Below are 25169 nucleotides of genomic sequence, written 5' to 3' on the forward strand. Positions count from 1 at the left end.
GGCCACACACTGGTGACACTAGTTATGCGAGGACCCTCGATTCTCATCGGCAACTCTTCCGATCTTGAGTATGGCAATGGCAATCGGAACTGGGCTCTCTCTCACGTTGCCTACAAAAAAGCGACTGACACCAGGATCAGTACCACTTTCCTGCCAAGTCACAATCAAGTGGCAGATCGGGTGGCAAAAAGTGCCTACCTGTTCAATGAAGACTAACTGGATCCGCTCCCACAGTTGGTTATCAATGACTGAGGTGACAGCCATGTAGACAAACAGTCCTGCCAGCACTGGACGTGGGATGTAGGTGAGAGGGATCGGCAACATCAGGATAGACAAGCCAATTCCAATGTGAGCCAGTATGGAGGTGATGCGAGTTTCACGAACCCGAGCCACTCTGAAATGTGTGGGGAGAGGGAGAAAATGTTATGCCCAAGCAGGAAAAACAAAATCTCTTTCCGCTTCCGTAGGCGGAGCAACCGCCCAGAACTTCGGCAAAATACCATCACGTGGAGTCAAGCGATTGAAGAGCTTTTTCAGTATCCTGTTTCCTTTTCCTTGAAAGGTAAAAAAGATTTTTCTGTGGCATCTAAATTTAATCACGAGGGCGCCAGTTGAATCCCTATCATTCTGCCATGATGATAGAGTAATTGCTTCCATTTGACCCATGTAATTGGCAGAAGAAGTAGACAAAAAAGAAGGGAAAAGTGGTGTGGTGAATGGATGGAGTCTTAAAAATGAAATGTTCAACATTTCAACGTAGGTTTTGGAAGTAACAAACTAAAACGGAAGAGACAAAAGTCGAAAAGAATGTCTTCTCAGGGCGGGGAAAAATGGCTTTCATAATTTCATCTACTTTGCATTAATTTATCTAACCGTTCGTCCATCTCGGGTCCACCCACCCACCCATCCATCCATTCTTCCCTCCATCAATCAGCTATCCATCCGTCGCGTACCAGTTCATCTATCATCAAAATTGTTTGTCCATCCATCCCGTAGCCATGCATTGATCCACACAGCCAATATCCGTCCGTCCATTCCGTATTCACCCATCCATTTGGCCATCCTTCAATCTATACATCTACCCCTCCATCTATCAAGCCATCTATCCATCTGTCCATCGACGCGCCATTCGCCACCGGTATGAAGTCCTATGTTCGTCCACCAGGCAGTTTCTCGCCCTGCTAGAGCACTCGCAGCCCCCCTCTCCCCGACCGCTACGGCGCACCCTTATTCTGACCCTCCGGAAATAAAATGTGTCAAACCCCATGGTTCGTTTTACCTTCAAAATGCCAAATAATCATTGAAATACCATTTTAGTGTGCAATTATGGGTGTTTTTTTGGCTTGACTTCTCACTACAATTCAGTCGGTCAGTCAGCAAATAATCTAACTTGTACGTGAAAGAAGCGAAGCACCAATTGACAGTCTCTTCAGTTTATTGCCTGTCATCCCGTGCTAATGCAGACTGAATGAGTAGCATGCATTTGCCCAGTGGTCTACATCACCGCCTTGCCCATCCACTTAATGTAGACACAAAGATTTTCCGCATCAATCAAGCCAAACATAGGGGTAATTGGCCTCTGACAGATTCACACCCATCTACCACACGCTAGTCGATGGCAGCATGTGCTTGACCGTGATCAAGCGTGACGAGTCTGTCAGAATGTGCCGCATCGCATCGAACTTTGCGTGATTTTCCATCTCAGTCACACTTTAGCGGCACTTCCCGGCGGAGCGTTTTGTTGCCACATCTCCGCGAAATGCTGTTCCACGGAAATTGCACGATCAGCTTCTGCACCATTGCAGCCCACTTCAAGGCGGTTCGTGAGGCGGATAAATGGCAATCCAGTTGACTAGCTTCAACTGACATCGTGGGAAATGGAGATGTGCCGGATGTGGGCGAAACCCGTGAGAGAGAATACTTCACCAACAGGTTAATGCCAAATAAGTTCTCATATTCTTATTTGCTACACTTTATAAACTGAAAAAAAGAGACGAAGACCTACATCTGCTGCACACTGTTACCAACGGTAATCCGCTCCTCCATATCGGCGAGTGAGCGGACGTGCATAGGTGATTGGGGCAAGGCGCCATGCACCCAAGGTAGACCGAAGAGGGAGAGCAGGGTGTTGATCACTCCCACCACGAAGAGGTCCCAATGGTAGCTCGTCCCCTTCTTCAGCCTTTAAAGAGAGGAGGGAGTCTCATTAATTATATCCATTACCATACGTGGGACATTGTAACTGAACTTTACAAGTGGAAGTCAGGATTAAATCGAGTTTTCTTGGCTCGCCCCAACATGCATTTCATTTCTCATACGAAAAACTAAACCAATTAGAGACGAACGGGAAGGATTTGAGTCGGCTTGGTGAGGCAAGGATGCAAGCCTTTATGCGCGCCTTCCTCCGCTAATACAGTTATTCACTTATCCTAGCCTTTGGATAACATCTGGTAGGTTTCGGTATAGACAGATTTGCCTGTACTTAGGGCCCATCCGAGGACAGCCTGTCTTGGCGTCTCGGTGCCCGACAGACTCCAACCTTTAGAGCTCAAAAATGTTCGCGAACGGTTGTGGTCACCATTCCTAGAGGAGGAACACCCACTTGTTAAATTCACAAATATGCCTTCCACAAACTATGGAGGTGACCGCTTAGGCTGTTGCTAACACATGGACATACGGTTTGTCTAGAGCTACTGCTCCAGTTAATTGTCAATTCCATCCGCCAAATTGTGGCTCTGGTAGAAATCTACGAACCGGGTCTTGCGTCTACGGACACATAACACTTTGTTTATCATCACACACCATTGTTTTGAGGCATATGCTATCACTTTGTTGTCTGATCGGACTAACGCAGGCATGACGTGAGTAAAAGTACAATGATAGTAGCAACGTTACTGTGTGCGGTACTGCCACGGTGGGTGTGCCTCTATTTAATCGAAATGCCAAATATCAAAAACAAAACTGGAGAAGAAGTTTCATGCATTCAGCATTCGCTTGACGATAACCTTAGAGGTTAACCTACTTGTTAGAGGGTGAGTTGACGATGACACTGGCGATGTTTTGTTCCATGAAAAAGAGGAGGGAGAGAGGGAAGGAGAGCCCCATAGCGCCCAGAATGTTTAACCAATTGAGAGTGCGGAAGTCGATCACCTTCCACTCAAAGGTGTCCATGTCAACACTGTAAGGCTTTACTGTAGAGGAAAAACCAATACGGAGTGATTCAGCAGCATTGAAATTTTGGATGGGTGAGGTAACACTGTAACAGGTTAGCATAAACTTAAACCCCGTTCAGTTTACAGGATCTCAGTGTTCATCTGTGAGTTTACATTAATCATGCTTCTTCCAGACTCCTAATGTCTTAGAATGCCTTTAGGGTCAAAAAAAGAATTGCAATATCGTCGAAAACAAGCTGCAATTCCTGAAAGCATAAAATAGCTAATTGGCAACTACTTAGTCAACAGGTAGTTGAGGCGGCACTGTGACTGGACAGGCGTTGATGATTAATGCATTCGTGCATTCTTGGGGATGCTATTTACTGTGGTATTGCTAAGGAATTGTGCTATAACTTAGACATTTTCAGTAACTTTTTATTCGCTTCTCAGGTCGCTTGACATGTCGCCTTGTTCACTTTGCGCATACTAGTAGCTCCCCAGTCCGTATTCGAGTTTTAAAAAAACATGCTTTACGACATTTATGCTTCAAAAATCCTCATGCATATATGGTCGTAATTTATATCTGAACAAACATGGATCACATTTAAAAGTAAAAGAAAAAAAATTGTGCATTCATAATCAGAAGTCAAATCCGTTATAATCACTTTTGACTAATTCCCTTTTTCCATCCGCTTGCGTAAAACAGATCAAATGCACCGTGGAAGGACACTCTAGTGTATACGAGCTCGACCGGGCAAATTAAAAATACTTGACGACTTGAATACTTGAGATGGCAAGCTTAAACAGAATTTAAGCATTTTTATGATACGAAAAGGTAGTTCACTTACGTTCAACTTTCCTGAACAGGTAAGAACCAACGAAAGACATCACGAGCACGGCAGAAGGCAAGGCAAAGTCATGAATCAACTCCCTCTTTGTTTCAGTCAGGAAGGGCCTGCAACAACAATTGTTATGTACCCTCGCTGATGGTAAGAGAGCTGCGATTTTATAGCAGTTTTCATACAAAAACGTAAAACTTTTGGGATTTGCAAATGCAGCTGGCCAGACGTTGTAGGATTTTATGGCGACCACACATAAATTAGTTTTAATTTCTGGAACAAAATGCGGCGTTTCTTATAACGCAGTTCTAATAACAATTGTGCAAACTTACAGCACGGATAAAAATGCTCGAATTAATCCCAGCGAAATATACCTTTCCACAGACTGGTTCAACAAGGCACTTTTGATTAAAGGAATGCTGAGGTGCTTTGGACTTTCAAGTGTTCATCAAAGCAATTACCTATCAAAGAATCGACGCATTTCACCCTCGTGCCTGCAATCAAGTTGAATGTGCTATTATTCTGCGCTACTTGTCCCCGATCTAAGCATTTCTGGGTAAAACACATGCCCTGTAAATTAAAAATTACATAAGCTAGAGCCCTCAGTTGATGGGATGCTAATTGGTAGAATTTTCTGTTTTAGATGATCTGCAAAGACTAAAAAAATCGTTTATCCAAACAGATCATGGTTGGATTGCGGTTTGATTGAAAGCATTATAATAGTTCCATCGAAATGATCGAAAAGTCGTGTCTTACATCAATGTTTTTTCACTTTTTTCTCATACTTGACGATAAAGTCGCATCGTTTATAATGCATTAAAATATGGAAATGTCGGGAGTGTCTTCTTATTAACTCTCAACCAAGACCGAGAAAAACTTAGAATTTCCGCATCAAGCAATTTGTCAAGCGATTTAAATTTTGGTCTAGATGTCTTTGGCTCATAAATGGACGTACATTCCCGCTAGAAACACTGAAAAGCCGACAATAATATTTAAATTAATATTGGGGAACACAAGTCTGATTTATTCTGGAGGCATTGAAGAGTCAGAGAGTCATGCGGTGGTCCCCAATAGTTTGATCGTTGACTTGACTTAGGATCACAATGCAAAAGCAACTCCTCCCAAAAATTTGGTGAATCATTAGGTTAGTCGGTAAACAACTTGGACTCCACGAAGGGTTTTATAACTCACGTGAAAGAAATGAAACACTAATTAGTATTCTCTTCAGTTTATTGCCTGTCATCCTGTGCTAATGCAGACCGAATGGATGGCACACATTCGCCCAGTGGTGCCCACCACTGCCTTACCCATTCACTTGACGTAGACACGAAAAATCTGCCTCACCATTCAAGTCAAACATTAAAGTAATTGGCCTCTGACAGGTTTACACCCATTTACCCCACGCGAATAGGGCGGGAATGTGACGCGTCGCATCAGACTTTGCGTGATTTACCACCTCAGTGGTGCGTTTTGTCTTCACTCCCTCGGTTAATTCTGTGCAACACAAATCACGCGACCAGCTTCTATACCATTGCTACCCACTTCAAGGCGGCTCGCAAGGTGGATGTACAACAATCCGATCGACTAGATACAGCTGACATTGTACGAAATTGAGATGTGCTGATAAGGAAAGGCAAGCCATTTTAGCTAGCTATGCCTTCCTGAAACTTACGTTTTGGTGAAATTGAGCATGGAAATGCATATCCAGTAGGTGCAGGCGAGTAAGAAGAGGTATAGGATGGCAACCTCGGGTTTACAGACGCCCATCGGCTTGGTAGCGTTTCGGCTATCGTTGAGGCTGCTCACAAGGGTGGTCGGAGTGGTGACGAGGGCAGGGTGGAAGTTGAGCAAGCTTATGTTGGCATCGTCAACCGCACTACTGGTAACAGCGTCACTCCGACACTGCCCAGCAGAGATGCAGTCGAAGTAGTACGTCCTGAACTCTAAGTAAGAAGACAAAACCCACTTATATGGAGGCTAAGTTATCCCTTGAGACGTTTTAGGACAGTGGTATGTGAAAAGCATCGTCTCTCGAGGCTCCCCTTGAGGGAGCAACCGGGTGGAAAAGTTCAATGCCCTGATACTTCCCCACCTTTTGTAATTATGTAAATCGCATATTTTTAGTACACTCATATCTTTAAGCCGCCTTTATGGCTACAAATCATCACTGACGACAATAGTTTAAGAGACTCCTGGAAACACAAATTTCCGACACACCACATACCAGAGATGCCTTTTACTAGCGCGCCTGTTACTGCTCTGTTGCAAGCATTTTTTAGAATTCTTCCAGCGCACTGAAAAATGTACTAATCATTAACAGAAGGAGTAATTTTAAGCCTCCCAAATGGCAAATCATGGCAGGACTAGCAGAGGAGCTACTCTGTCCAACTGGCGCATAGTCCTTAAAAATAGCTCAAAGCGGAGCGCCACCTGGGAAACCTTGTTAGCTGGTATCTCTTCTCTTTACTTCTTTAAAGAGAGGCTACGAAAAGGGAGGATTGTGACCGCTCTAAGCGATATGAGATAAGAGGAGGTTTGAGACCAAAATAGGTAAAAAGAGATTAGTCAGGGCAAATTAAAAGGCTCGGGTTACAGTCTTGAGTCACTTTTTGTTAATTGTTTCGACCTAGAGCTAGCTCGTGTTTACATGCGCGCACAAACACACACACCAGTCTATTTATTAGGCCCAGAAAAAAGCAGAACTACTGCGCCTTCTAACCTTGAAGGCATAGCTTCCTTCTCTAGTGCGAAATTAGGTACAAACACGGGGACAGGAAGTACCGCATAGTCAGTATTTTGTAAGTGTGCGTGTGTGTGTGTGTGTGTGTGCACATTCCGTTCTTCGTAGGCACAATGCTAGCCTTGCGCCAGTGGGGAATGCATATATCCCAAAAAGTGATTAAGCTCCGCCTTACCCTTTGCGGTATCCCGGTAGGCTTCAACGAGAAAGGCGATTGAGACAAACATTGCAAATATCTCTTCTGTTGACCTAAAAAAGTGAAATGACGCAACAAGGTGAACGAAGGAGTTTTATCATCAATGTTAATGAGTAGCTGCCTGACCTACGAATTGGAATGCAACAGTAAAAAGTTTTCAGTTTTACTTGTTATTCTATGAGGGCGCCCCAGGGGATTACAGATGCATGAAAGCATTACAAGGCTTTCTCATGGCATTTCTACACCCAACAAACACCTTGACTGGAATTTCAATACTGATTTACTAATATGGCCAGACTATAAAAAAATCTAGTATCCTCATGTCGGCGTTTGACCATTTAAATCAGCAAAGAGAACAGCCTAAGTGATGACTCTAGTTTTGATAGCCAAATGCTGATTGCTAAAAGATAAGGCGGCAAAAGTGAAAGACAATGTATCACATTTTGCCTAACACAGACGCTTCTAAATTGACGGAAAAAAGGGACACCCATCAGGGCCGTTAAAATATTCGTGTAGCCAGGTAAGTTGCTGTTTCTATTTTAACTGAAACACTCATCTACATTTGTCTCATCTTGATATCAAATTGACGTTAGTTCCGCCAGATATCCTTCTGACACCTAAATAACGACCCACATCCGTAACGGCTACTCTGTTCGCCGAGGCAACAAAGGAAAATTTGAATTGGCAATCCTTAAGCACGAGGACAATAGGAAATTTTTCAATTCAGATAAAGATCAGAACATGAAAGACAACAGAGTCTTCTCACCCATTTTCCCGTAAGAAGTTACAAAAATTCATTTGAAAAGTGCGAATCAGGAATGAAAAAGACCTTGGTCCCTATTCGCAGTCGAAAACTGACCTTTGAAAACTAGTAACTCTAGTTGATTTAATGCCATTTTCATAGAATATATGAGATGAATTCCTTTTGAAATTTAGAATTTTGATTTAATTGCAGAACTTTCAAACTTCTGCCAAAATCCGGCTAATTTCTCCCCTAATTTTAGGATTTACAAATGTCTTGTATGCGCGTGCCGAAAAACTGGCTGGGGTGTGAATTCAGAGACCAGACGCTGTACTTGGCAGTACAGAGTGGCAGAAAGAGATTAAATAAACTGCATTTTCTGCCTTTAGAAAGGGTGTGATGAAGAATAAGTGAAGACATCTTGAAGGAAATTGAAGACATCACGCAACATCAGTGCCTGAAAGAGGTTAATTTTAATTCAAAATAAGACGGCGAAATTCCACCTAATACATTTTCCCAAGCATTGTGAAAAAAAAACTGCCTAAACAGATACAAAGAACAAAGTGTCTCCAGAAGTGGTAAGAATTTAGGGATTTTGCTGCCTAATTTGCAGCGATTCCTAGCAAAAGAGGGCTCTTAAACCGAGCGAGGCTAAATTTTAACAAATCCAAACTGGTCGTAAATTAGTGTGATTACGGTGATGCAGTAACATTAAAGTACATGGACTTAATAGCATGGGTTTTAAAAGTGGCCGAGGTTAACCTAGAGAGGGATCTGGGATGCATTAAACCGTGTTAGATAAAAAAAACCGAGAAAGTAAAAATTGGCTTCCACTCTCGAGTGAGGATACTCTCAAAAGGCGGAACATGGTCACTGTGGGGTAGTATTTAAGCTATGACATCACTACCTTGATTACTCCTCTCCTAAGTTGGATCACCTACCAGATGAGCACCACCATCCCCTTCCCCTATTATTGAACTACTAAATACCAACTTCTTGTACTTTCGCATTTGACTGACCTCCACATAAAAACTTGTAATGAACGTAACGAAGGGGTTATCATGGAGACAGTCAAAACGAAGCTCGAAACAAAGCTGATTTGTTTGGCTACGTACACCTCTCAACCTCCAGCTATTTGGTCTTCATTACTGGCGACAAGGGACTCTGATTTCGTCATTTGAGCTAAGCTAACAGTCCTTTTTAATACTTACAATAATCCAGCCTTCGGAATTGTATAATTTATAGCCCGAGTGTCGTTTAGTCAACTCCTTTATCATCCTCCTCAGCACGCTGCTAACAGGAATTGATGGAACTGCGTGATAAGGCCAAGCTTCGGCGATTTTACCCTGGCCTACCTAATGCCTGAGCCCATAGTTTGAAAGAGCTCATTCAACTTAACCACCTTTGTGCAGTCGTCAAAAGATGCCAGACAAAGCAGAGGAACGTTGCAAAATTCCGCGAACTTGCCTTGTTGACCATCGCATTATCCGACTGGCATCAAGGGCCGCGTAAATGAAGAGAAATCCGGCATTGAATAGACCCACACAGCCAAAAAACGCATAAAACTCCAAGTTATAGGACTCCGTTACCATGTAGATTACTGAAAACAACAGAAAAAAGTGTGCATGAAGTGAACAGCTTTGGGTGAGTTTAAAGGCGAATGAAGCGGCATAGAGGCACCACTTTATTGTCATGGCGTTTCTTAAATTCCGTTTCGCTTAATCACATAGTAGTTCTTCTGTTCTATTTAGTCTCATACATTCTACTAGGTTTGTGGGAAGGAAGTAGTGGCTTCATCGATGATGACTTTCAGCAGCCTTAGCTTAAATAAGCAAAGATCCTGATTTCGGCGGCGGGATACCACGCCTAGAGGCAACAGAAGGCAGGCATCTGCCGTAGACGGGTGCATTGGAGGCATGCTAATGAAACCGCGTCAACAATTAGTAAGCTCTTCACCCTTGGGTTTTACGAATTGCCCGTTAGCCAGACTGGCGGGATTTGGCAACTGCTGACAATATTTAGAGAAAAATGTCCGAATCCACTAATGCAGATTATCCCCTGCCCTCTCCCCCTAATTCACCACATTCCATGGACCTAGGTAGAACGCGGATAGATAACTAGGTAGTATTAAAATGGAATTAAATTGGCAAGGAGACGAGAATACTGCTGAGCAATAGGTCCTTTCAACCCCGGCACATACTACTTAAATGAATGGCATGTAAATGAGTAGCAAGTGTTTCTGAGCAAAGAGGGGACTGAAATGCGCTAGCTACAGGGCATCGATTCACGTTTCATGCCTCGAAAACGACTGGGGTCTGCGATGCGATCATGTGTCTCCCCGCCTTGATTGAAATGCAGCGTAAGATCCGCTTTTCTGCCTTATGGGTGACTTTTAAGCTACCAACAACACCGTGCGCGCCAGAAACGCCCCTTCAAGAGAAGAAGAGCTGCGTAGAAGAACAAGACTTGTATTAACTAAAACTTAGCTATGCGGTCTCTTCAATTTTTGTGGGATTAGATATTATTTCATTGCCCCTTAAACATCCTACAGCATGCCCTGGAGGGACCCAAAGTCCGTAACTTGTTACTATAGACAAGAATAAAGCGGTACTTACGCTTTACGTAGATAGCAATGGGCGCAGTGGTGAGAAGGACTGTTAGAGGCTGTCCTCCAGTTAGGCCGAAACAGAGACCTCCTATCGTTTGCGATAACAGTATCCGGAAGACACCTAAAAAGAGCATCATTTTCCAAATCGAGGCACTTGAACGGCGCACCAACTAGCAGTTTGGCCTTTTGGGCCGTTTTATCTCTAATCCTGTCCAAATAAAATTCCTGGTCAATTTTTCCTACAAAGCCTAATAATATGTTCAGAATTGTCCTTAGAGAAGTCTCCAAGTGCCTTTGATCGCAGATGGGTTTCAGTGGGGACCACTGAATCGCCCGTCTTTAAAGCGCTCCCCTCCACCCAGCGGAAGACCCATTCCACACCCTAGAGAGTTTGACATTTGGTGCGTTGAAAGTGGCGGGAGCATTTTTCATGCTATCTTCAAGCTCCATAAATTATTGTCAAGTTTTAAAAATCCTTTTCATTGTTCTGTCCTGACTCTGAAACATCGCCGCGCTTGTATTTCGCCGCGATTGGCGCAACGCGGCGATTCGCTTTTACCTTCCTTTTGTGGAGAAAAACAAACACTAACATGGAAATGTAGGAACGATGTTGGTGGTAAAGGCAGTCTTCGGCCTGAATAAACACGTTCTGCTGATTCGCAAACTACTTTGCAGTCCGTGCTCGACATAGACTTGGACGTGCACGGGCAGGTCATCATCGGGTCAGTGGCCTTTCTATCCCAGCCTTATACTTTAACGTGTTCAAACGCATACTGAATAATTGACATGCACTTATGAGTGAGTTAAATTACAGCTTGAGCTGTGAATTCCAAACAACTTGACTTTTTGATGACCGTAAGTTTTATGGCATACCAAAGGAGTGATATACCTCATCACTACATTATTAATCTAGAATTTGAGGGCATTCAGTGCACTTTGGCAGCTTCAAGGAGTTTTAGATACAAATGTCAGCTAATCGTTGGCATTATTGCCATGCTAATGACGTGGCAATCGTTCACATTGTTGGCCCTATCTATAAAAAATGGGTTGATCATGCCTTAGACCTCGCAGAACAGTGAGACGCACCAATCTTTCCGCAAGTGTTATTGTAGTTGAGCACACCGAATGCGATGGAGGGTAGGAGACAGGCGAAGTAGAGGAAGAAGACGGAGGAAGTCACTTTGCGTGCGGTGTGGTTGCCTCGTACACCTAAAGCACATTACAAAGAGCAGCACATAGGACACGTTTCAACAGGCTGCGTTGCAGAAGTAACCACTCCCCCCAGAAAGCGAGCCCGCAACACCCCTTTCACCATTCAATTAGCTGACCAGAACCCAGGTACATAGATATGGCTGGACAGCAATGAAGTGAAAGACAAGTGGCAAAGAAGAGTAGACACGAAACCTTATCTCCACATAACTACATTAGACATCATCCTTTCCCAAGTGACTCTACTCTCAGGCTGGTGTTCTTATGGCTAGCGATGAACACACGAGATGGCCAGCAAGTTTTTCCTTCCCTCATTGTAGTTTTCAAACAGGGCGGAACTCCAGATCCAGTGGAATTGCTAAGTTAGCTCAGTGACGTTGCGGTCAGACAGCTTCTCGGTGGCACTCAAAAGGGATGACTGGCCTGGGTGGTTCGTGGACGTTATTCTTATATTGTCGGCTGTATTGTGATGGCCGACGCAGGAAGTTGAGCAAGAGGAGTGGCAGTGAACACGATCAAATGTAAAGAAGAGCCATATGAGGCTTTACTTGTATGCTCATTTCGATTTCTCGGGCACTTCGGGGACCTACAATGTAATTCCGCTGAGTAGCATGGCGTTCTGGCCATATTATCAGCCTCTCAGCCCTTCTGCAAGTCAATTATTCTTTTTTTGTCCCAGGATTATGCATTTTTTAGCCTTCAGGCAAGACATGGGGCGTCAGTGAATGCCGTTATTGACTGCAACCTTAAAAAACCTCATTTGAGAAGCTTACACACCACTGGAATGGTGCATATTTCGGACTGGAAAAGAGTAAGCAAAGATTACAAATTAACTTGAAAATAATGAAGTAACAAATGGCTGCGATGCCAAAGTCGACGATTTGGTTGGTTGGAGGCATGCATAAGTAGTGTTATAGAAGCAAGAAGGACAGACTTGCTTAGGTTTTGTCATGGTTTACTGGTTGGCACTGGGGTAGACCTTATTAATTTATACGAGGTGCGCTCCAAACACACTTCTCGTGTATATTTTAATGCCAACAATGATTCTGAGCGACGGCAATGGTTATAAATTTTCTGAGAAATTCAGCTCTGAGCAAAATGGCTGGTCATTTTATTATCCACTTTGATCATGGTTTATTTTTGATGGAAAAATATGCTTGAAGTAGCGCCTCCCATTGCTGGATGATTTGATTTAAGAGCAATTTTACTGGGCCTCTCGGTTTGATTATTCATTCGTCTAAAACTGTGACCGTAAGCCATCTTGCATGAAGAATTAAGTACTTGCAGCCTCCCCCTCTGGGAGCCGACTTGAGTCCCACTGCGACTCAATTTGGCGCCGAGGTCGTTTTTATTTTGTTAAATAGGTGGTAAAACAACTCCATCCTTCACAATATGCTCATGAATGAATACGTCAAATACAATTCACAAGAATGGGTTAGAATTCCTAATTAATGAAACTTAACCTGACAGAATTTAGTGATAAGACTTTTCGTTTCCACTTTACTTGAGTTCTTTCCAATCATATACTCATTCGTGTCTCCAAAAGTCAGAACAATATATAGAAGGCAGAGGAATGCATAGTTTTTCCATTGTAAACTAACAAATGTTTCAGTCAGCAGCACTTGTGTCTTGTGAATATTTCATGTTTAAGAATGGTTCACCTGCTAATGTAGTAAAAGCAGTTGTTTTTCTTTTTAGTATTTTTTAGCCTGAGGAACCTGCAGCAGTTCTTTATAATGCAAGTAAACACATTTATCATTCTGATTTTAAGGAGAAATTGACTGCCACAGCTCCGACATCTTATTGCTTTACCATAATCACGCTGCTCATTACGACAAAAGGAATTATCTTCAGGAAAAGGCGCACTCTGCATCTATTTTATGGTTTTAAACTGAACTAATTTGTTTGTAGCACGTAATTTAGCCGGCTTATAAATGCCCAACGTGAGGTCGTATGTTTAAAGCATAATACTTCCCTCCGAAACAGAGTCGGTTGTACATACGGTTGGAAGTAAATGGGTGAAGAGGTAAGAGTTCAACTTCCTCGATCATCAGTGGTGCGCACACGGAGTCGGCTTAACTAAGATGCAGTTCTTAGCGAACACTTTTACCAACCCCAGGAACAACGATGACTTGGAGAGCGTTGGAGGCCACAGACATGCAATGTCTGTTCCAACGACCTGCCTACAGCAAAGGGGTACAGCAGCACCCTTACCATCAATAAAGTCGGAGGGGTACAAGGGCAGTCGCCTCCGCAGATCAGCAATGAGGCCGCTCATTACTTGGCACCGTGGTCTCTAGGGTAACATAAAAAGCAACTACTTCAGATAAACAAATAAATAATGTAGGGGTTTTCCCTCATGGCCGTAAGGTAAAAATGAATTTAATCCATGCCAAAAGAATAGTCTTTTTTCCTAAGAGGGGAGGATAGCTTGCGGACTTAGCACAACCTTGTGTTTTAAGTCCAGTTCCATGACCGGGGGTCCACGATCAGGCTAGCAATTCACATACTGGTTTAATGTTCAGAGAAATGACTCCCTAGGAAGTGAACTTTGAGCTTCCACTTTTGGGACCGTCGCTGGCGAATAGACACACAGTCTGCCGTCTTAAAAAGTACTCACCATTCATTCCGTCATATCATCGGCCAAACTTTGGTTCAGGTGTTATTCAAGTCCTCATTCACATGATTCTCCATTTCTCACTAAACCCCATTGCTGCCTGACACCTTAATCAATGGCGTCTGGACTGGAGTAAAGTAGGTATGACATATGTGCCGAGAAGTAACACCAGTGGCAGACACATTGTTCGACTAGCTCTTCTCCTGAACCACACATTCCTTGGCAGAGGTAGTGGGGCTCCTTATACTAGGCTGATATTCAGGAACCACTCACAACGGGTATGGGTTTGGTGCAAAAATTATTCGTTTTTCATTATGATAGAGCTGCCAACTCACTGGTTCCAAACAACCGTCAATGAAATCGTCAATCCTATCCGGACCATGTCGCAACTGCTCGTGCTCCTCCTCCAGTTCGTGCGCCCGAGCACAAAGAAGAGACTTCACCTCCTCTTCGTCCTGTGCGTATATTAACTGGCGCCGAAACTCGAGGTCTGAGAGAATAGTGGCGAAGGTACGGCCCAACTCTATCTCACTCTTTGTCCTTTTCTACAAAGATGCCGTAAAACCAGTTATGGTCTAGTGATTGTGTCGAGGGAATAGTGCTTCTGCATTGCTGCTTTCTCTCGCTCTAAAAGGTTGCAATCACGGATCATTTGCATAATAGTTTGATCTCTGTGAAGTGGAGTAATACCAATTGCCAGAGGCTCTCTCAAAACGTGAAAAGGTCTACCTGGACGCAGTGCAAAGTCTAGCAGGGGAAAAACAAGCCTCCAAGGTACTTGGCAATTTATTAGAAGGGCAGGAGAACCTTTAAGCACCATTAGCATACCTCCTTTTGTGGACTGATGACAAGGAGGATGATCTGAGTACCCTCGTTTGAACGGCCTAGGTTAACTGGGTAGGCGAGCCTAGCTAGGGCCAGATAGCGCTTCTGAATGTTCTTCAAACTGCATCTAAAATATCCAAGGCCAAGTGAGTATGAGAGAGAAGCGAAAATTAGATCCAAAAGTTTTAACATCGAGTTGTCCCCACCCCTGCACGCCTGAGGCTCATCAAGTGATAAAAGGCTAACGCTGCCACAGGAAAGGGTGGTAGTTTTTCACAAATGTAAAGTTACTACTACCACACATAAGTGAGAGGGGCACAAAAGAAGACAGAAGTTGTTGCTTCGGTAGAACTTACAAAGCACAGATCCAGCTCTGATCCATTGTCATACCCTCATTCTCCTGAAAGGACACCGACTTTATTGTCTTACTTAGCCGCCTATCTAAAAAGAAGATAACGAAGCGATTTTTTGGTCGGAAATCAACTGTCAAATCTTATTTTGTTTGGCCAAAATGATTCCGCCTAATAATTCATTAAAGACTTGGCTTCAGTTGCCATATCTTTTTCTCCCAGACCAACGAATCAATTAGAAAAAGCACACAAAAAACTAATGAGGCGTTTTGATTGTGAGTCCTTTTGCATGGAAAATCGTGGCCAATACCGCATTTAAGCTTGAATAGTTGCAAAAATGTTTTCGCGAGTTTTGTGCTCAAAAGGTGTATCAAACAACTGTGTGGCTAAATGAAGTTGTGTTAATGCAAGCACATTAAATTTTCTTTTTTTTTTTTAGTTTTCAAGCCGCTCACTCTCAATTACAGCAAAATGAAAGCCGTAATTAAAATGTTGTCTTCCGTTTAATTTATTTTCCCTTAAGTTCTTCTACAAGGGGAATTTTTGTGTGGTACACATCCACACCCTCCCACCCACCGCCAGGCTGACTCCCGTACTAAGTGATTAGTCGCGATATTCACGATAAGCATTTTCGGCTTTGTCATTTAGTGCTTCCAAAAACCCACACTGAAGGAATTAAGCAGGAATGCCAAACATTTTGGGAGGGTAACGTTCACCACATAAACAACTTACCAAATTTTAATTTTCATTGTTTAATTTTTATTTTGAGCAAAAATAGGTAAAGAACGGTATTTATCCTTATAAGCAATGTCTGTTTGTACAAAGAATTTCATATTTAAGAGAGGGCTCCTTGCATGTTTTGAGGCACCAGAAAAAGGATGTTTTTTAGTTGGCAATAGTTTTAAAAAAAAAAACAGTTTTGTTGTTGAAACAACTTTGCCTCGGGCTATTGTTTAAATAGTTCCATTTTTAAGGCAATGTCTGAGTGTCTTCAGGGGCTGGCCGAGCAAAAGGGTTCAGCATTTGAGTGCCAGTAAGCATTACCGACGTTGAAACTAACAAAGTGGTTGTTGAATAAGCATTTCTAGTGACTACAAAACTTTCAACAGTGAAAGAAATATACCATCACCTCATTTTAAACTGCGTTCAATGAAAGTGGCATTTGTCCTACTCATAGACTGGGATTTTTTAATATCCTCTTTGTGTCCGAGTGTAACAGTTATATGTCTACATAAAAATGACATTATTTAAAGCTCGTTATTATCTTACATGAGGCGGGACTATGAAAGTGCGCAAATGCTCACAAAATTGCTATTTAAGTCAAACTGAACTTCCACGCTCTTTGCTTGTTTTCGTTAGATAAAATTCCGTCGTTTGTAATCTTCTGAAGGTTAAAACTCCTACATATCCTTTAAAGGCAGTGTTTAAAGTAAGTCATGGTAGAATTCGCTAAATCATTTTGCAATACTCTGGATTGGAACAATTTTAAAACGCGGTCTGTCTCAGCCTTGTTCAGATAGACCACTAACAGTGCAGTGTTTTGTCTTATATAGTCAAAGGTATTGCATTTATCTCTTTCAACAAATTTTTAATTATTCCAAATTTCGACCAAACAATCGGAAATTTGAGGGATGATATGTATCTAGGAGTAAAACACTACCTAGCACGAACACTAAGGCTTCCGGTCTCGGCGATCGAATGCTGTCAATCAACGTTGGGCTTGTTACAACACCCTTACATGATTCCATAAACAGGTTACGGGGACGGTGATCCAATCTCGTGTACTATGAGCTGCCTTTAATGGATGGCCTTGGAAGGATATGCGATCCGTTAACTGGATGGTATTAGGCAAATACTTCGGTCCTTCAATATATGCGAATGTGGATGCAAATGTCGATTACTTTGTCAATCCTGCAGAATTTAAATTAAAGTTTTACTATCTTAAAATCAAAATACACTTAAAGATGGCTGTTAAAAATATTACGGAGTTAGTTTATATATTGCTTTAGTCCCCACAGAGTTGTGGATATTTGAGAAAGTAAAGGCTAAGCCTTTAGCAAGTTTAATTTTGCGCAAATGTTGACAATATTGCTCACAATATCCAAAGTTTAGAAATCATAAACCAAAAAAAATGCCTTTTATTAAAGCAGATATTCTAGCTTGTCGCGGAAGAAGACCGTAAGGTAATTTGTAGCATACCATTATCACCGAACCATTATCTGTTGCACAAAATTCTTCCCCACCTTAATATAACTAAAATATTAGCCTAACATGTTCCAGGTGCAAAAACTTTCACCGAGTACCTATTAGAACCTCTATTTCAAACGTACAATTTTCCATAGTTTTTTAATATAAATGTCTTAAAATTAGCTTTAGACACGGTCGAGGAATTGAAAACGACTCAGACATTCCTTTAGAATGGTCCATTTCAGTAGGGCAAAAAGCTGTAGAAAGTGACAAATGCGGGCATTTTTGATCAAAACATTATTTCAAATCCGTGTCTGAATCAGAAAATCGCTGTTATTTGCACAGCCTCGGACGGCTTAAAATGGGCAGACGAGACAAAGACGATGGCATGTTTCCGTTTTTAGGTAGGCAAAAAATGTGAACCGATAGAAAGTACCCACTTGGACTTAATCGATTATGCTTATAAAGACCATTTGCCAATCCAGACGATGCTTTACTAAGCCTAGTATTTGTCCCAAACGTGATATGTAGGGTACTCAGGAGATCTGGGTTTTAAAAAACTACCGAACTGCTTTACCCGGGGAATCAATCAAATTCAGTCAACCAAACAAACAATAGATTATGCTTGAATTCTATAGTCCCATTAGACTATGTGATGAATCTGCTTTCGAATTCGTCAGACTTTAATAGCCCAAAGACCTAATACTGCTCCTAGGTAATTTAAACAAAATGAGGCTGTAAAGCTGATAAATCAACTGGTCAAACGATCATTTATTCATTTGTCTATAAAAGTTTCAAAGTAAACTTTACTACTGGTAAACGAATCATTTTCTAAGTTAAAATTTGTTCATTCAGTCCATAATCGGTGAAATAAAATACCTTTGAATAGATTTAATAGCCATATTCTTTTTTTGAAACTTAATTAAGTAGAAGGATGGTTTTGTGTCCTCCTCTTTGATAACTTACAGGCGAGATCATTGTGTCGAATTTCTAGCAACAGGGCTTTCTTCGCCTCCTCAATAAGCTCCTCCCTACTCAACGTGGACATCTTTGCAGTCGTAGCAAAAAGACCGCTTCCACCGGTCATGTGCATGTGTGATCGGCCATGCACGTGTCCACCGCTATTGTTGATGCTGCTGGCATTTGTGACATTGTGGCTCTCCTCGCATTCCAGAGTCGAGCCATGGGGAGAGTGGTTGGGTGTGAGAAAGTGACGATGTATTCCACTGCCACCAGTGGGAGTGGTGGCTGCGTGGTTGACATGACCGGGCGTCTCGTTGAAAACAGCTTCCAACATGTCATGAATTATTTCCTCGATGGAGGAGGCCTCCAGGTCAAGCAGGAGAGTTGCACCCTTAATGAACATCTTGATATCCATGTTAGCTCGCACCTCGGCGGAGAAATCCTTAAGGGGGAGGTTCTATGCAAGCAATACATTAGACTCAATCACAATCCAAGTTACACAAACTTTGGTAAACTTGTTATCGAATTTCCCGCATTTTTGCCCCAGACTTCAACTATAATAAGAGCGCAAAAGCGCCTTTTTTTGTCGACACTCCTTTTGCAAAGGGAGAAATACCTTTGATGTGCAGGAACTTAGGCGAATCGGGCTCTTTGCTGAACTTCGCTCTGATTTTTTTACACAAAGTTTTTTAATTAGTCACTTGAAAATTACAGTTTGAAACCAAGTAAATTATTCGAGGTCCGATAGCACCATTTTTTTTCACTAAACCGGTGCTGTTCCTCCCTATTAAAAGTGGTCATAAAATAAATGTGATTCAACTGCAGAACAATGCCATTTGCATGCCGAACGGACAGATTATCCTCCTCATGTAAATGTGAGACAGTGGAGAAGGTCATGTAAAACGTGTTTTCCCTTTACTGGTGTCCTAAAGACACCCAAAGCAAAGAGGGTTAGGATTTTTTTTCTGTCTTTTTGATTCATGAACCTCCGTCACTAAATTCTAATCGCTCCCTGCTTACATTTTGGCCTAATGCGTACTAAAGGTTGCTGTTGTTCTTGCCTCCTTTTGGTTTTTTTTCCCGGGGAAAAAGGCATATCTCTGTCTGCCAAATTGCTTTCCACCACGGCATAAATGTTGATTTATGACCATTTCAGTGGAGTTTATGGCCTGCCAAACTCGGGTAGTTTGGGAGTTGCAGGAATTTTTGGAGAAGCATTAACAAAAAACAGGGAATTTCAACTTTCCCACTCACCTGCAGCTGCGAGAGCACGAGGCAGGAGGGATGACAAGCTGTTAAAATTGAGGAAAAAAAGTTTAGTCAATATTTGTTTGCAAAAAAACAATCACTTAAGTAGAAATTTGTACTAGGGGCTGTGAATTCGGCAAGAACTGTTTGGTTGGTAGCTCAGTTAGGAGGGTTGACAGGGCACAGGGAGCCGGATTCCGTGCACTTTATGATGAAAACACAACGAGAATTTACATAGTAATGTAAAAATCGCATAAAATTGGCATTAAAAATTTAACAGAAGTTTGTAATGGGCAGTTAGATAGTGGCCGTGGGAGGCTTTCAAACCTCGACCTCGGAAGGCGCACCAGATTAAGCACTCGATAGCCAATCAGATTAACCTTCAATGCTATCTGGGAATAAATTCCTCCCTTCATTCTTTAAAATAGGCACTTCAAATGCCATCACCTTGATTTTAAGGTGGAAATTCGAGTTGTAAGCCTGCATAGAATCTTTCTCCTCACTCCGCTTAAGCGATATCGCGTGAAGATTTTCCCGAGGTACCTCACTGCAAAAAAGCGGAGATTCGTGGGCTCTAAATCATTTGCCTAAGCTCTTTCAAAACGGTATCAGCAAAGTTCATCAAAGCAATGAACTGATCACCTTTAAAACCTGATTTTATTTCCCGAAGCCGTTGTGTAATTGGCTGGATTATTAGGGGTTTGAAAAACATAAGGGAGGGGAGGAGGAGGGTGGCCGCAGCTCATCCGTTCGATAGTTTTCTTCAAAAACGCATGTGGTGGGCGCCACCAAAATGCCCACCTCTCTGGTGCGCTTCCCGCCCTTCATGATCGTCGTCGTTGCCGTCGTGACGGCCTTGAGGAGGGAAATGTCTATGCAGTAGGCTATCTTCAGCCGAAAAGACATTTATTTTACTGGAGAAGCACGAGGAGGAGGTGGAGGAAACAAAATCAACCTACTCATTCATATAACTGGGATGCGACCAAAAATGTAACATTTCCACCATCTCTGCGAGTGTAAAAAACCGGCCAAGTAGGGGAGCTTTTGTAACGACCCCTATACTGCATTTACTCGGCAAGTTTGGTTGCCATGACATTGGTGAAGTTACAGGAGGTGTCACCCATGTAAAATGTCGTTTATAAATAGCCCTAGAATAACGTGATCTTGGGCCTGTTTAGCTTGTCGACTTGCAATGGCGGCCAATTACAAAGCAGGCTTCCCAGGTCTTGAGGGATGGAAATGCTTAAAAACAAAAGGCCCCTCAAAGAAAAAGCGATCACAATTCTGTCCCCAAACTCCAAGTAAAATGTCAAAAGTTTTGACTCGGGCTAAAATTGCAAGCCGCCCGTTCAGCCTACAAAGGAGGCGACTCGAATATGAGGCAGTTAACGGGAGTAAAAGTGATATGAAAGGTTGAGGTTCATTGCCATGGCAGGTAAAAACGTAGCAATTATATCCTAAAAAGACTACCCAAGATGGGCCAAGTTTACGATTTGACTAATAAGCCAAGAGACGGGAGGTGATCTGGCGACATTTCAGCCTCACTCCTACTTAAATCACTTTGTCAGTAGCGTTTTCGGATATGACCCTTACTTGATACATGGGACACCAGAAGGACAATAATGCGGCCCCAGCTTGTAGCCATCATCTTGGCATCATGGGTCGCGTTTTTGACGACTTAACTACCAGCCCACCGGCCTCTCCCGCATTTATACCGAAGAGAGGCCTCAAGCGAGGCCCGTCTGTGTCTCTTGGGTCTCCTTCCAACCCCCCCCCCCCTTCCCAAGGCCAAAAGCATACTTTATCGTAAAATCTAGTCACAAATAACCATTCTCCCACTTTTCGAATATATCTCAGGGCAGAAACGGGAGGAAGGGTCGAAGTAACCACATGGAAATAGAGGGTTGTCCACAAGCGATACCGCCTGAGGGTTTAAAAGTCACTTCCACAGGAAACTAAATTGCTAAGTAAAGTATTTTAAAATTGCCACTTTATGAGGGGCATTAGGTTTCACAAAATTACTGTCATCATGAATTTTATGGTGGCGACTTAATGACGTAAGTCCACATTTACAACCTCCCAAGGAAATGAAGTTGGCGCTGCGACTAAAATAACATTTCTAAAATATTTTCTGCAAATTTTTGCGCCAACTATAGCCAACTTGACTGCACAATTTTCTCCTCCTTTTCCTTTTTTTTTCGTTTTCTCCTCCTATTCCAATATCTGCGTCCATCAGGCAGGAGAAATCAAGTGAAAGACAGGTTAATTTAAATTTTAACCAGAATTGATTCCAGGCCAGTTCAGAGGTATGACGTTTGTGTACACCTCGGAGAATTGCAATTAACTGGAGGAAAAACCATTAAATCCTTTTTTTTCATCTTCTTCTATGAAAAAAACCGCAGATACTGGAGGGGCGGGCCGACGCACCTCTTCGGTTTTGACGCGTCCTCCTGGCAATTAGAAGTGATTGAAGCAAACCAATTGAGCAGACACCGAGTAGGGAGGGTATTCTGAACCCTCACTAGCCTCACCCCAAAATGTAAAATAGGCGAGAGAATGGAAGTTTCCGGGCTCTTTCCCCTTATTTAAACCCCTGAATGGTTAATTACTCTGAGTTCTGAATAGCGGAAGCCGAAAGCATATGTTGTCTCCCTGGGTGATACAGACATCAATTTCCATGTGGAATGCACCGATACACATCACCACCAGCTTTTCGGTCTCCGTGGATTTAGGTCCTCTCCATTTATGACAGCGTTCTTTGCAGGCTCAGCCATCTGGTATCATCGACAGGAGGATCTCAGGCGCTGCACACAGACAGAGGTAAGGAAGAAGGTCATACCGAGCGTTTATTTGGTCAAAGTTTAGCTCAGAAGGGGATTTTAGTGAAAATCCACAGCTCTTTGAACTTTCTCCACGCTAGCGATAAACCGTCTGGCACACAGAACAGCCCGCACCGCTGTATTAGCGGCAGAAGGAGTCGCAGAAGACCGGCGTCCGATGTGGATAGCGTAATCTACAGAGACCCTCTGCAGAAACGCTTCTGAAGCCTCGTCAACTTGGAGCAAATATGGTGGTAGTTGGCATGACAGGGAAGCAGAAATTCGTACATTCTTGTATACCAAAGTAAAGTATATTTTAAATCTACTTCAAGTCCACGGTGGTTAACACTTTCATCCCCTAGATGGCGCAATTAGTCACGCCCACTACCCCAATTTTACCGCTAATTTATGACCTTCTGGTGCATTAGTAAATGAGTTCTTCGTACTTGGTAAAATTTACCTCCCATTGGTTCAATGACATTGGAGGAAGGATTAATTTCTTTGTGAAAAGAGTCATCCTCAATTTGAACGAGTAAATGTGGTGCCAACTCCGCAACCAGTCCCTTTAAGCAAAATTCTTATAGAAAAGATCCCCCTTAAGCCTTTTTAATCAGAAAGTTGGAGTAAGCACAGGCTTTAACTTGTGTTGAAGAGTTTTTTTTAGTTTCGGGAGGGAAGTAGGCTCGATCGAATGAACTAGCCAATCACCAGAAGACCCGAGAAGGTGGATTTGGAAATCCTCAGTATGTATGTGCTTTCACACCGGGTTTAAGCCAGCTACTTATTATTTCAGTCTTCAGTTAGCAAAAAATCATCCAAAATACCTTCGATCGGGAAAATTTTGAGTTAGATTTTTATTTTTCCGATGCTACTCATCCACAGCACAAATAAGTAGTATCTTGCTTCGTCGAGGAGTCGAGATGGCGTGAAGTTGACTCATCACCTTTTTCTGAACTATCACGCTATGGGCCAGCAAAAAGCTATTTTTTTAAGATGGCTTTTCAGTATGTGATTGCGATCGCCGTGGAAACACCTCGCCACCATCAGCCGCCATTTCATTGGTCAGTTAGACAATTAGCACTCGGACCATCAAACCAATCAAAATAGTTGTGACTTTTTGAAAAGAGAAAGCCAGAAAAAAGTTTAATCGTCTTCAAATCAAAGTCTTTTGGCTAAACGCAAGCAATCTGTTTGCGACACACGAGTTGCTGCAACCAGTTATCATACACCGGCGTGGGGCACCGCAAGTCACGTATTTGCGAGTCTGATGGCTAACACACTAATGGGCAAGTCAGGAGATAAATGACTAGTTAAATAATTAAGGTGGATAGTTTTGTTTATCGTGAACTCAAAACCATCATTAAAAAAAGGCGATTTTAAAGTAGTAAACCTCGCGCTGGTTCTGAACACATATGGTTAACTTACGGAGCAAAAGGGAAGCGACATCGTAGCGCAGTCAACCTCTGCATAGTTCTGGCACCTTTTCTTATTAAAAATCGCCATCCGGTCGGACTTTCTTTAAATAGTTGCAAGTAGAACCCAAAATAGGGCTGCAAGTTGGCATGCGTCTCTATCTAAACTCGCCAGTAACCATACACGAGGTATGTTTGACAACCTTGGCATTTAAATTTGCGTGCAGCCATTTTGAGAGGAAAAACGCAAATCTTAACAAATTTCTGCATGTATTTTAATGCTTTATTTTGGAGATTTCATTCGTTTGCTTATGCAAGATGCCAGTCTAAAACAGCTCCCCTTGCTCCGCCTCCTCCAGTAGCTTCAAGGGGATAGGTGCTAAAGAGAGGAGGTAAGGTTGCTAAGAATCATATCCTGCTAGATGGACTGTTTTGATGCTAAAAATGACGTCCACCGAATAAACATTGTTCTGCCACGTGAATAGCTCCTCCGAATGGTGCATACTTGGAAACACTACTACCTGAAAGGTCATAGCTTCCAGGGGGTCCGCACGTGACAATTGGAATGTTCATTTTGGCCCGGGTCTCTACGGTCTATAGAATGGTATGCGAAAATGTGGCTGCCCAGTGGCTTTATGAACCAATGCTATACTTTTCTCAAGTAACTGGTATGAGGCGTCATGAGTGGGAGCGCTACATTGGAGTGCCCTAAACAGAGCTCCTGACTTTGTTGGCTAGACTGCTACGCCCGGATGGCACAGAAGGAAGCTGCCAAAAGTGGGCGGCAAAATTGGCGGGAATGTACAGTGGAATGGCTACTGGCGCCAGATGCATGCTCAAAAATTTTCCTTAATCTCCACGCTTGCACAGGGGCCAGTATCCAAGCATGACCACCCTCGGACAAAATTTAAGAAAGGCCTTTACTGTGAGCACTTGCGGAAATGGCGCTCCTCCTCCTTATTTTGCCTTTCAGAAAGTGACCCTCTACAAACGATCGGCACACTGGAGATGTTAGGAGCAGAACTACGTCCACCAAAGCAGTTCCTTCTGTAGACGAGGCGGCATTCAACTATCCCGCTGGTGAGGTGATAGCATATCAATTCTCAATCAGACAAGCGATATCACAGTGAGCACCCACGCCGTTCCTCAAAAGAAGGAGAATTTCGCGGGGCAAGAGGTATTTGCTGCAGTTGTGTGTTTATCTACAAGGGCCCTTTATTCACCCCCTCCACTGCATGGAGTCACAAACGTGTCTGCGGTCA

General features: G+C 42.8%; 1 protein-coding gene across 1 annotated transcript in view; it reads right to left on the reverse strand. All coding sequences in view use genetic code 11, as the record gives it.

Moving 5' to 3' along the window:
* Nucleotides 1-21278, reverse strand: part of EGR_04880 (Sodium bicarbonate transporter-like protein) — a gene marked incomplete at both ends in the record, with an annotated part of 31045 nt that extends 9767 nt beyond the window's left edge. The window contains 18 exons of the mRNA XM_024494129.1: nt 199-394; nt 2006-2182; nt 3023-3191; nt 4001-4107; nt 5664-5934; nt 6907-6980; nt 9146-9269; nt 10285-10398; nt 11364-11486; nt 13601-13669; nt 13701-13782; nt 14439-14648; nt 14932-15055; nt 15285-15369; nt 18432-18885; nt 19683-19720; nt 20387-20564; nt 21270-21278. Coding sequence (XP_024351518.1) covers nt 199-394; nt 2006-2182; nt 3023-3191; nt 4001-4107; nt 5664-5934; nt 6907-6980; nt 9146-9269; nt 10285-10398; nt 11364-11486; nt 13601-13669; nt 13701-13782; nt 14439-14648; nt 14932-15055; nt 15285-15369; nt 18432-18885; nt 19683-19720; nt 20387-20564; nt 21270-21278 — 2604 coding nt within the window. The remainder of the gene's footprint in view (nt 1-198; nt 395-2005; nt 2183-3022; nt 3192-4000; nt 4108-5663; nt 5935-6906; nt 6981-9145; nt 9270-10284; nt 10399-11363; nt 11487-13600; nt 13670-13700; nt 13783-14438; nt 14649-14931; nt 15056-15284; nt 15370-18431; nt 18886-19682; nt 19721-20386; nt 20565-21269) is intronic.
* Between the last annotated feature and the right edge of the window lie 3891 nt (nt 21279-25169).

Source organism: Echinococcus granulosus (assembly GCF_000524195.1).
Source record: "Echinococcus granulosus chromosome Unknown EG_S00032, whole genome shotgun sequence".
In the NCBI taxonomy this organism is placed as follows: Eukaryota; Metazoa; Platyhelminthes; class Cestoda; order Cyclophyllidea; family Taeniidae; genus Echinococcus; species Echinococcus granulosus.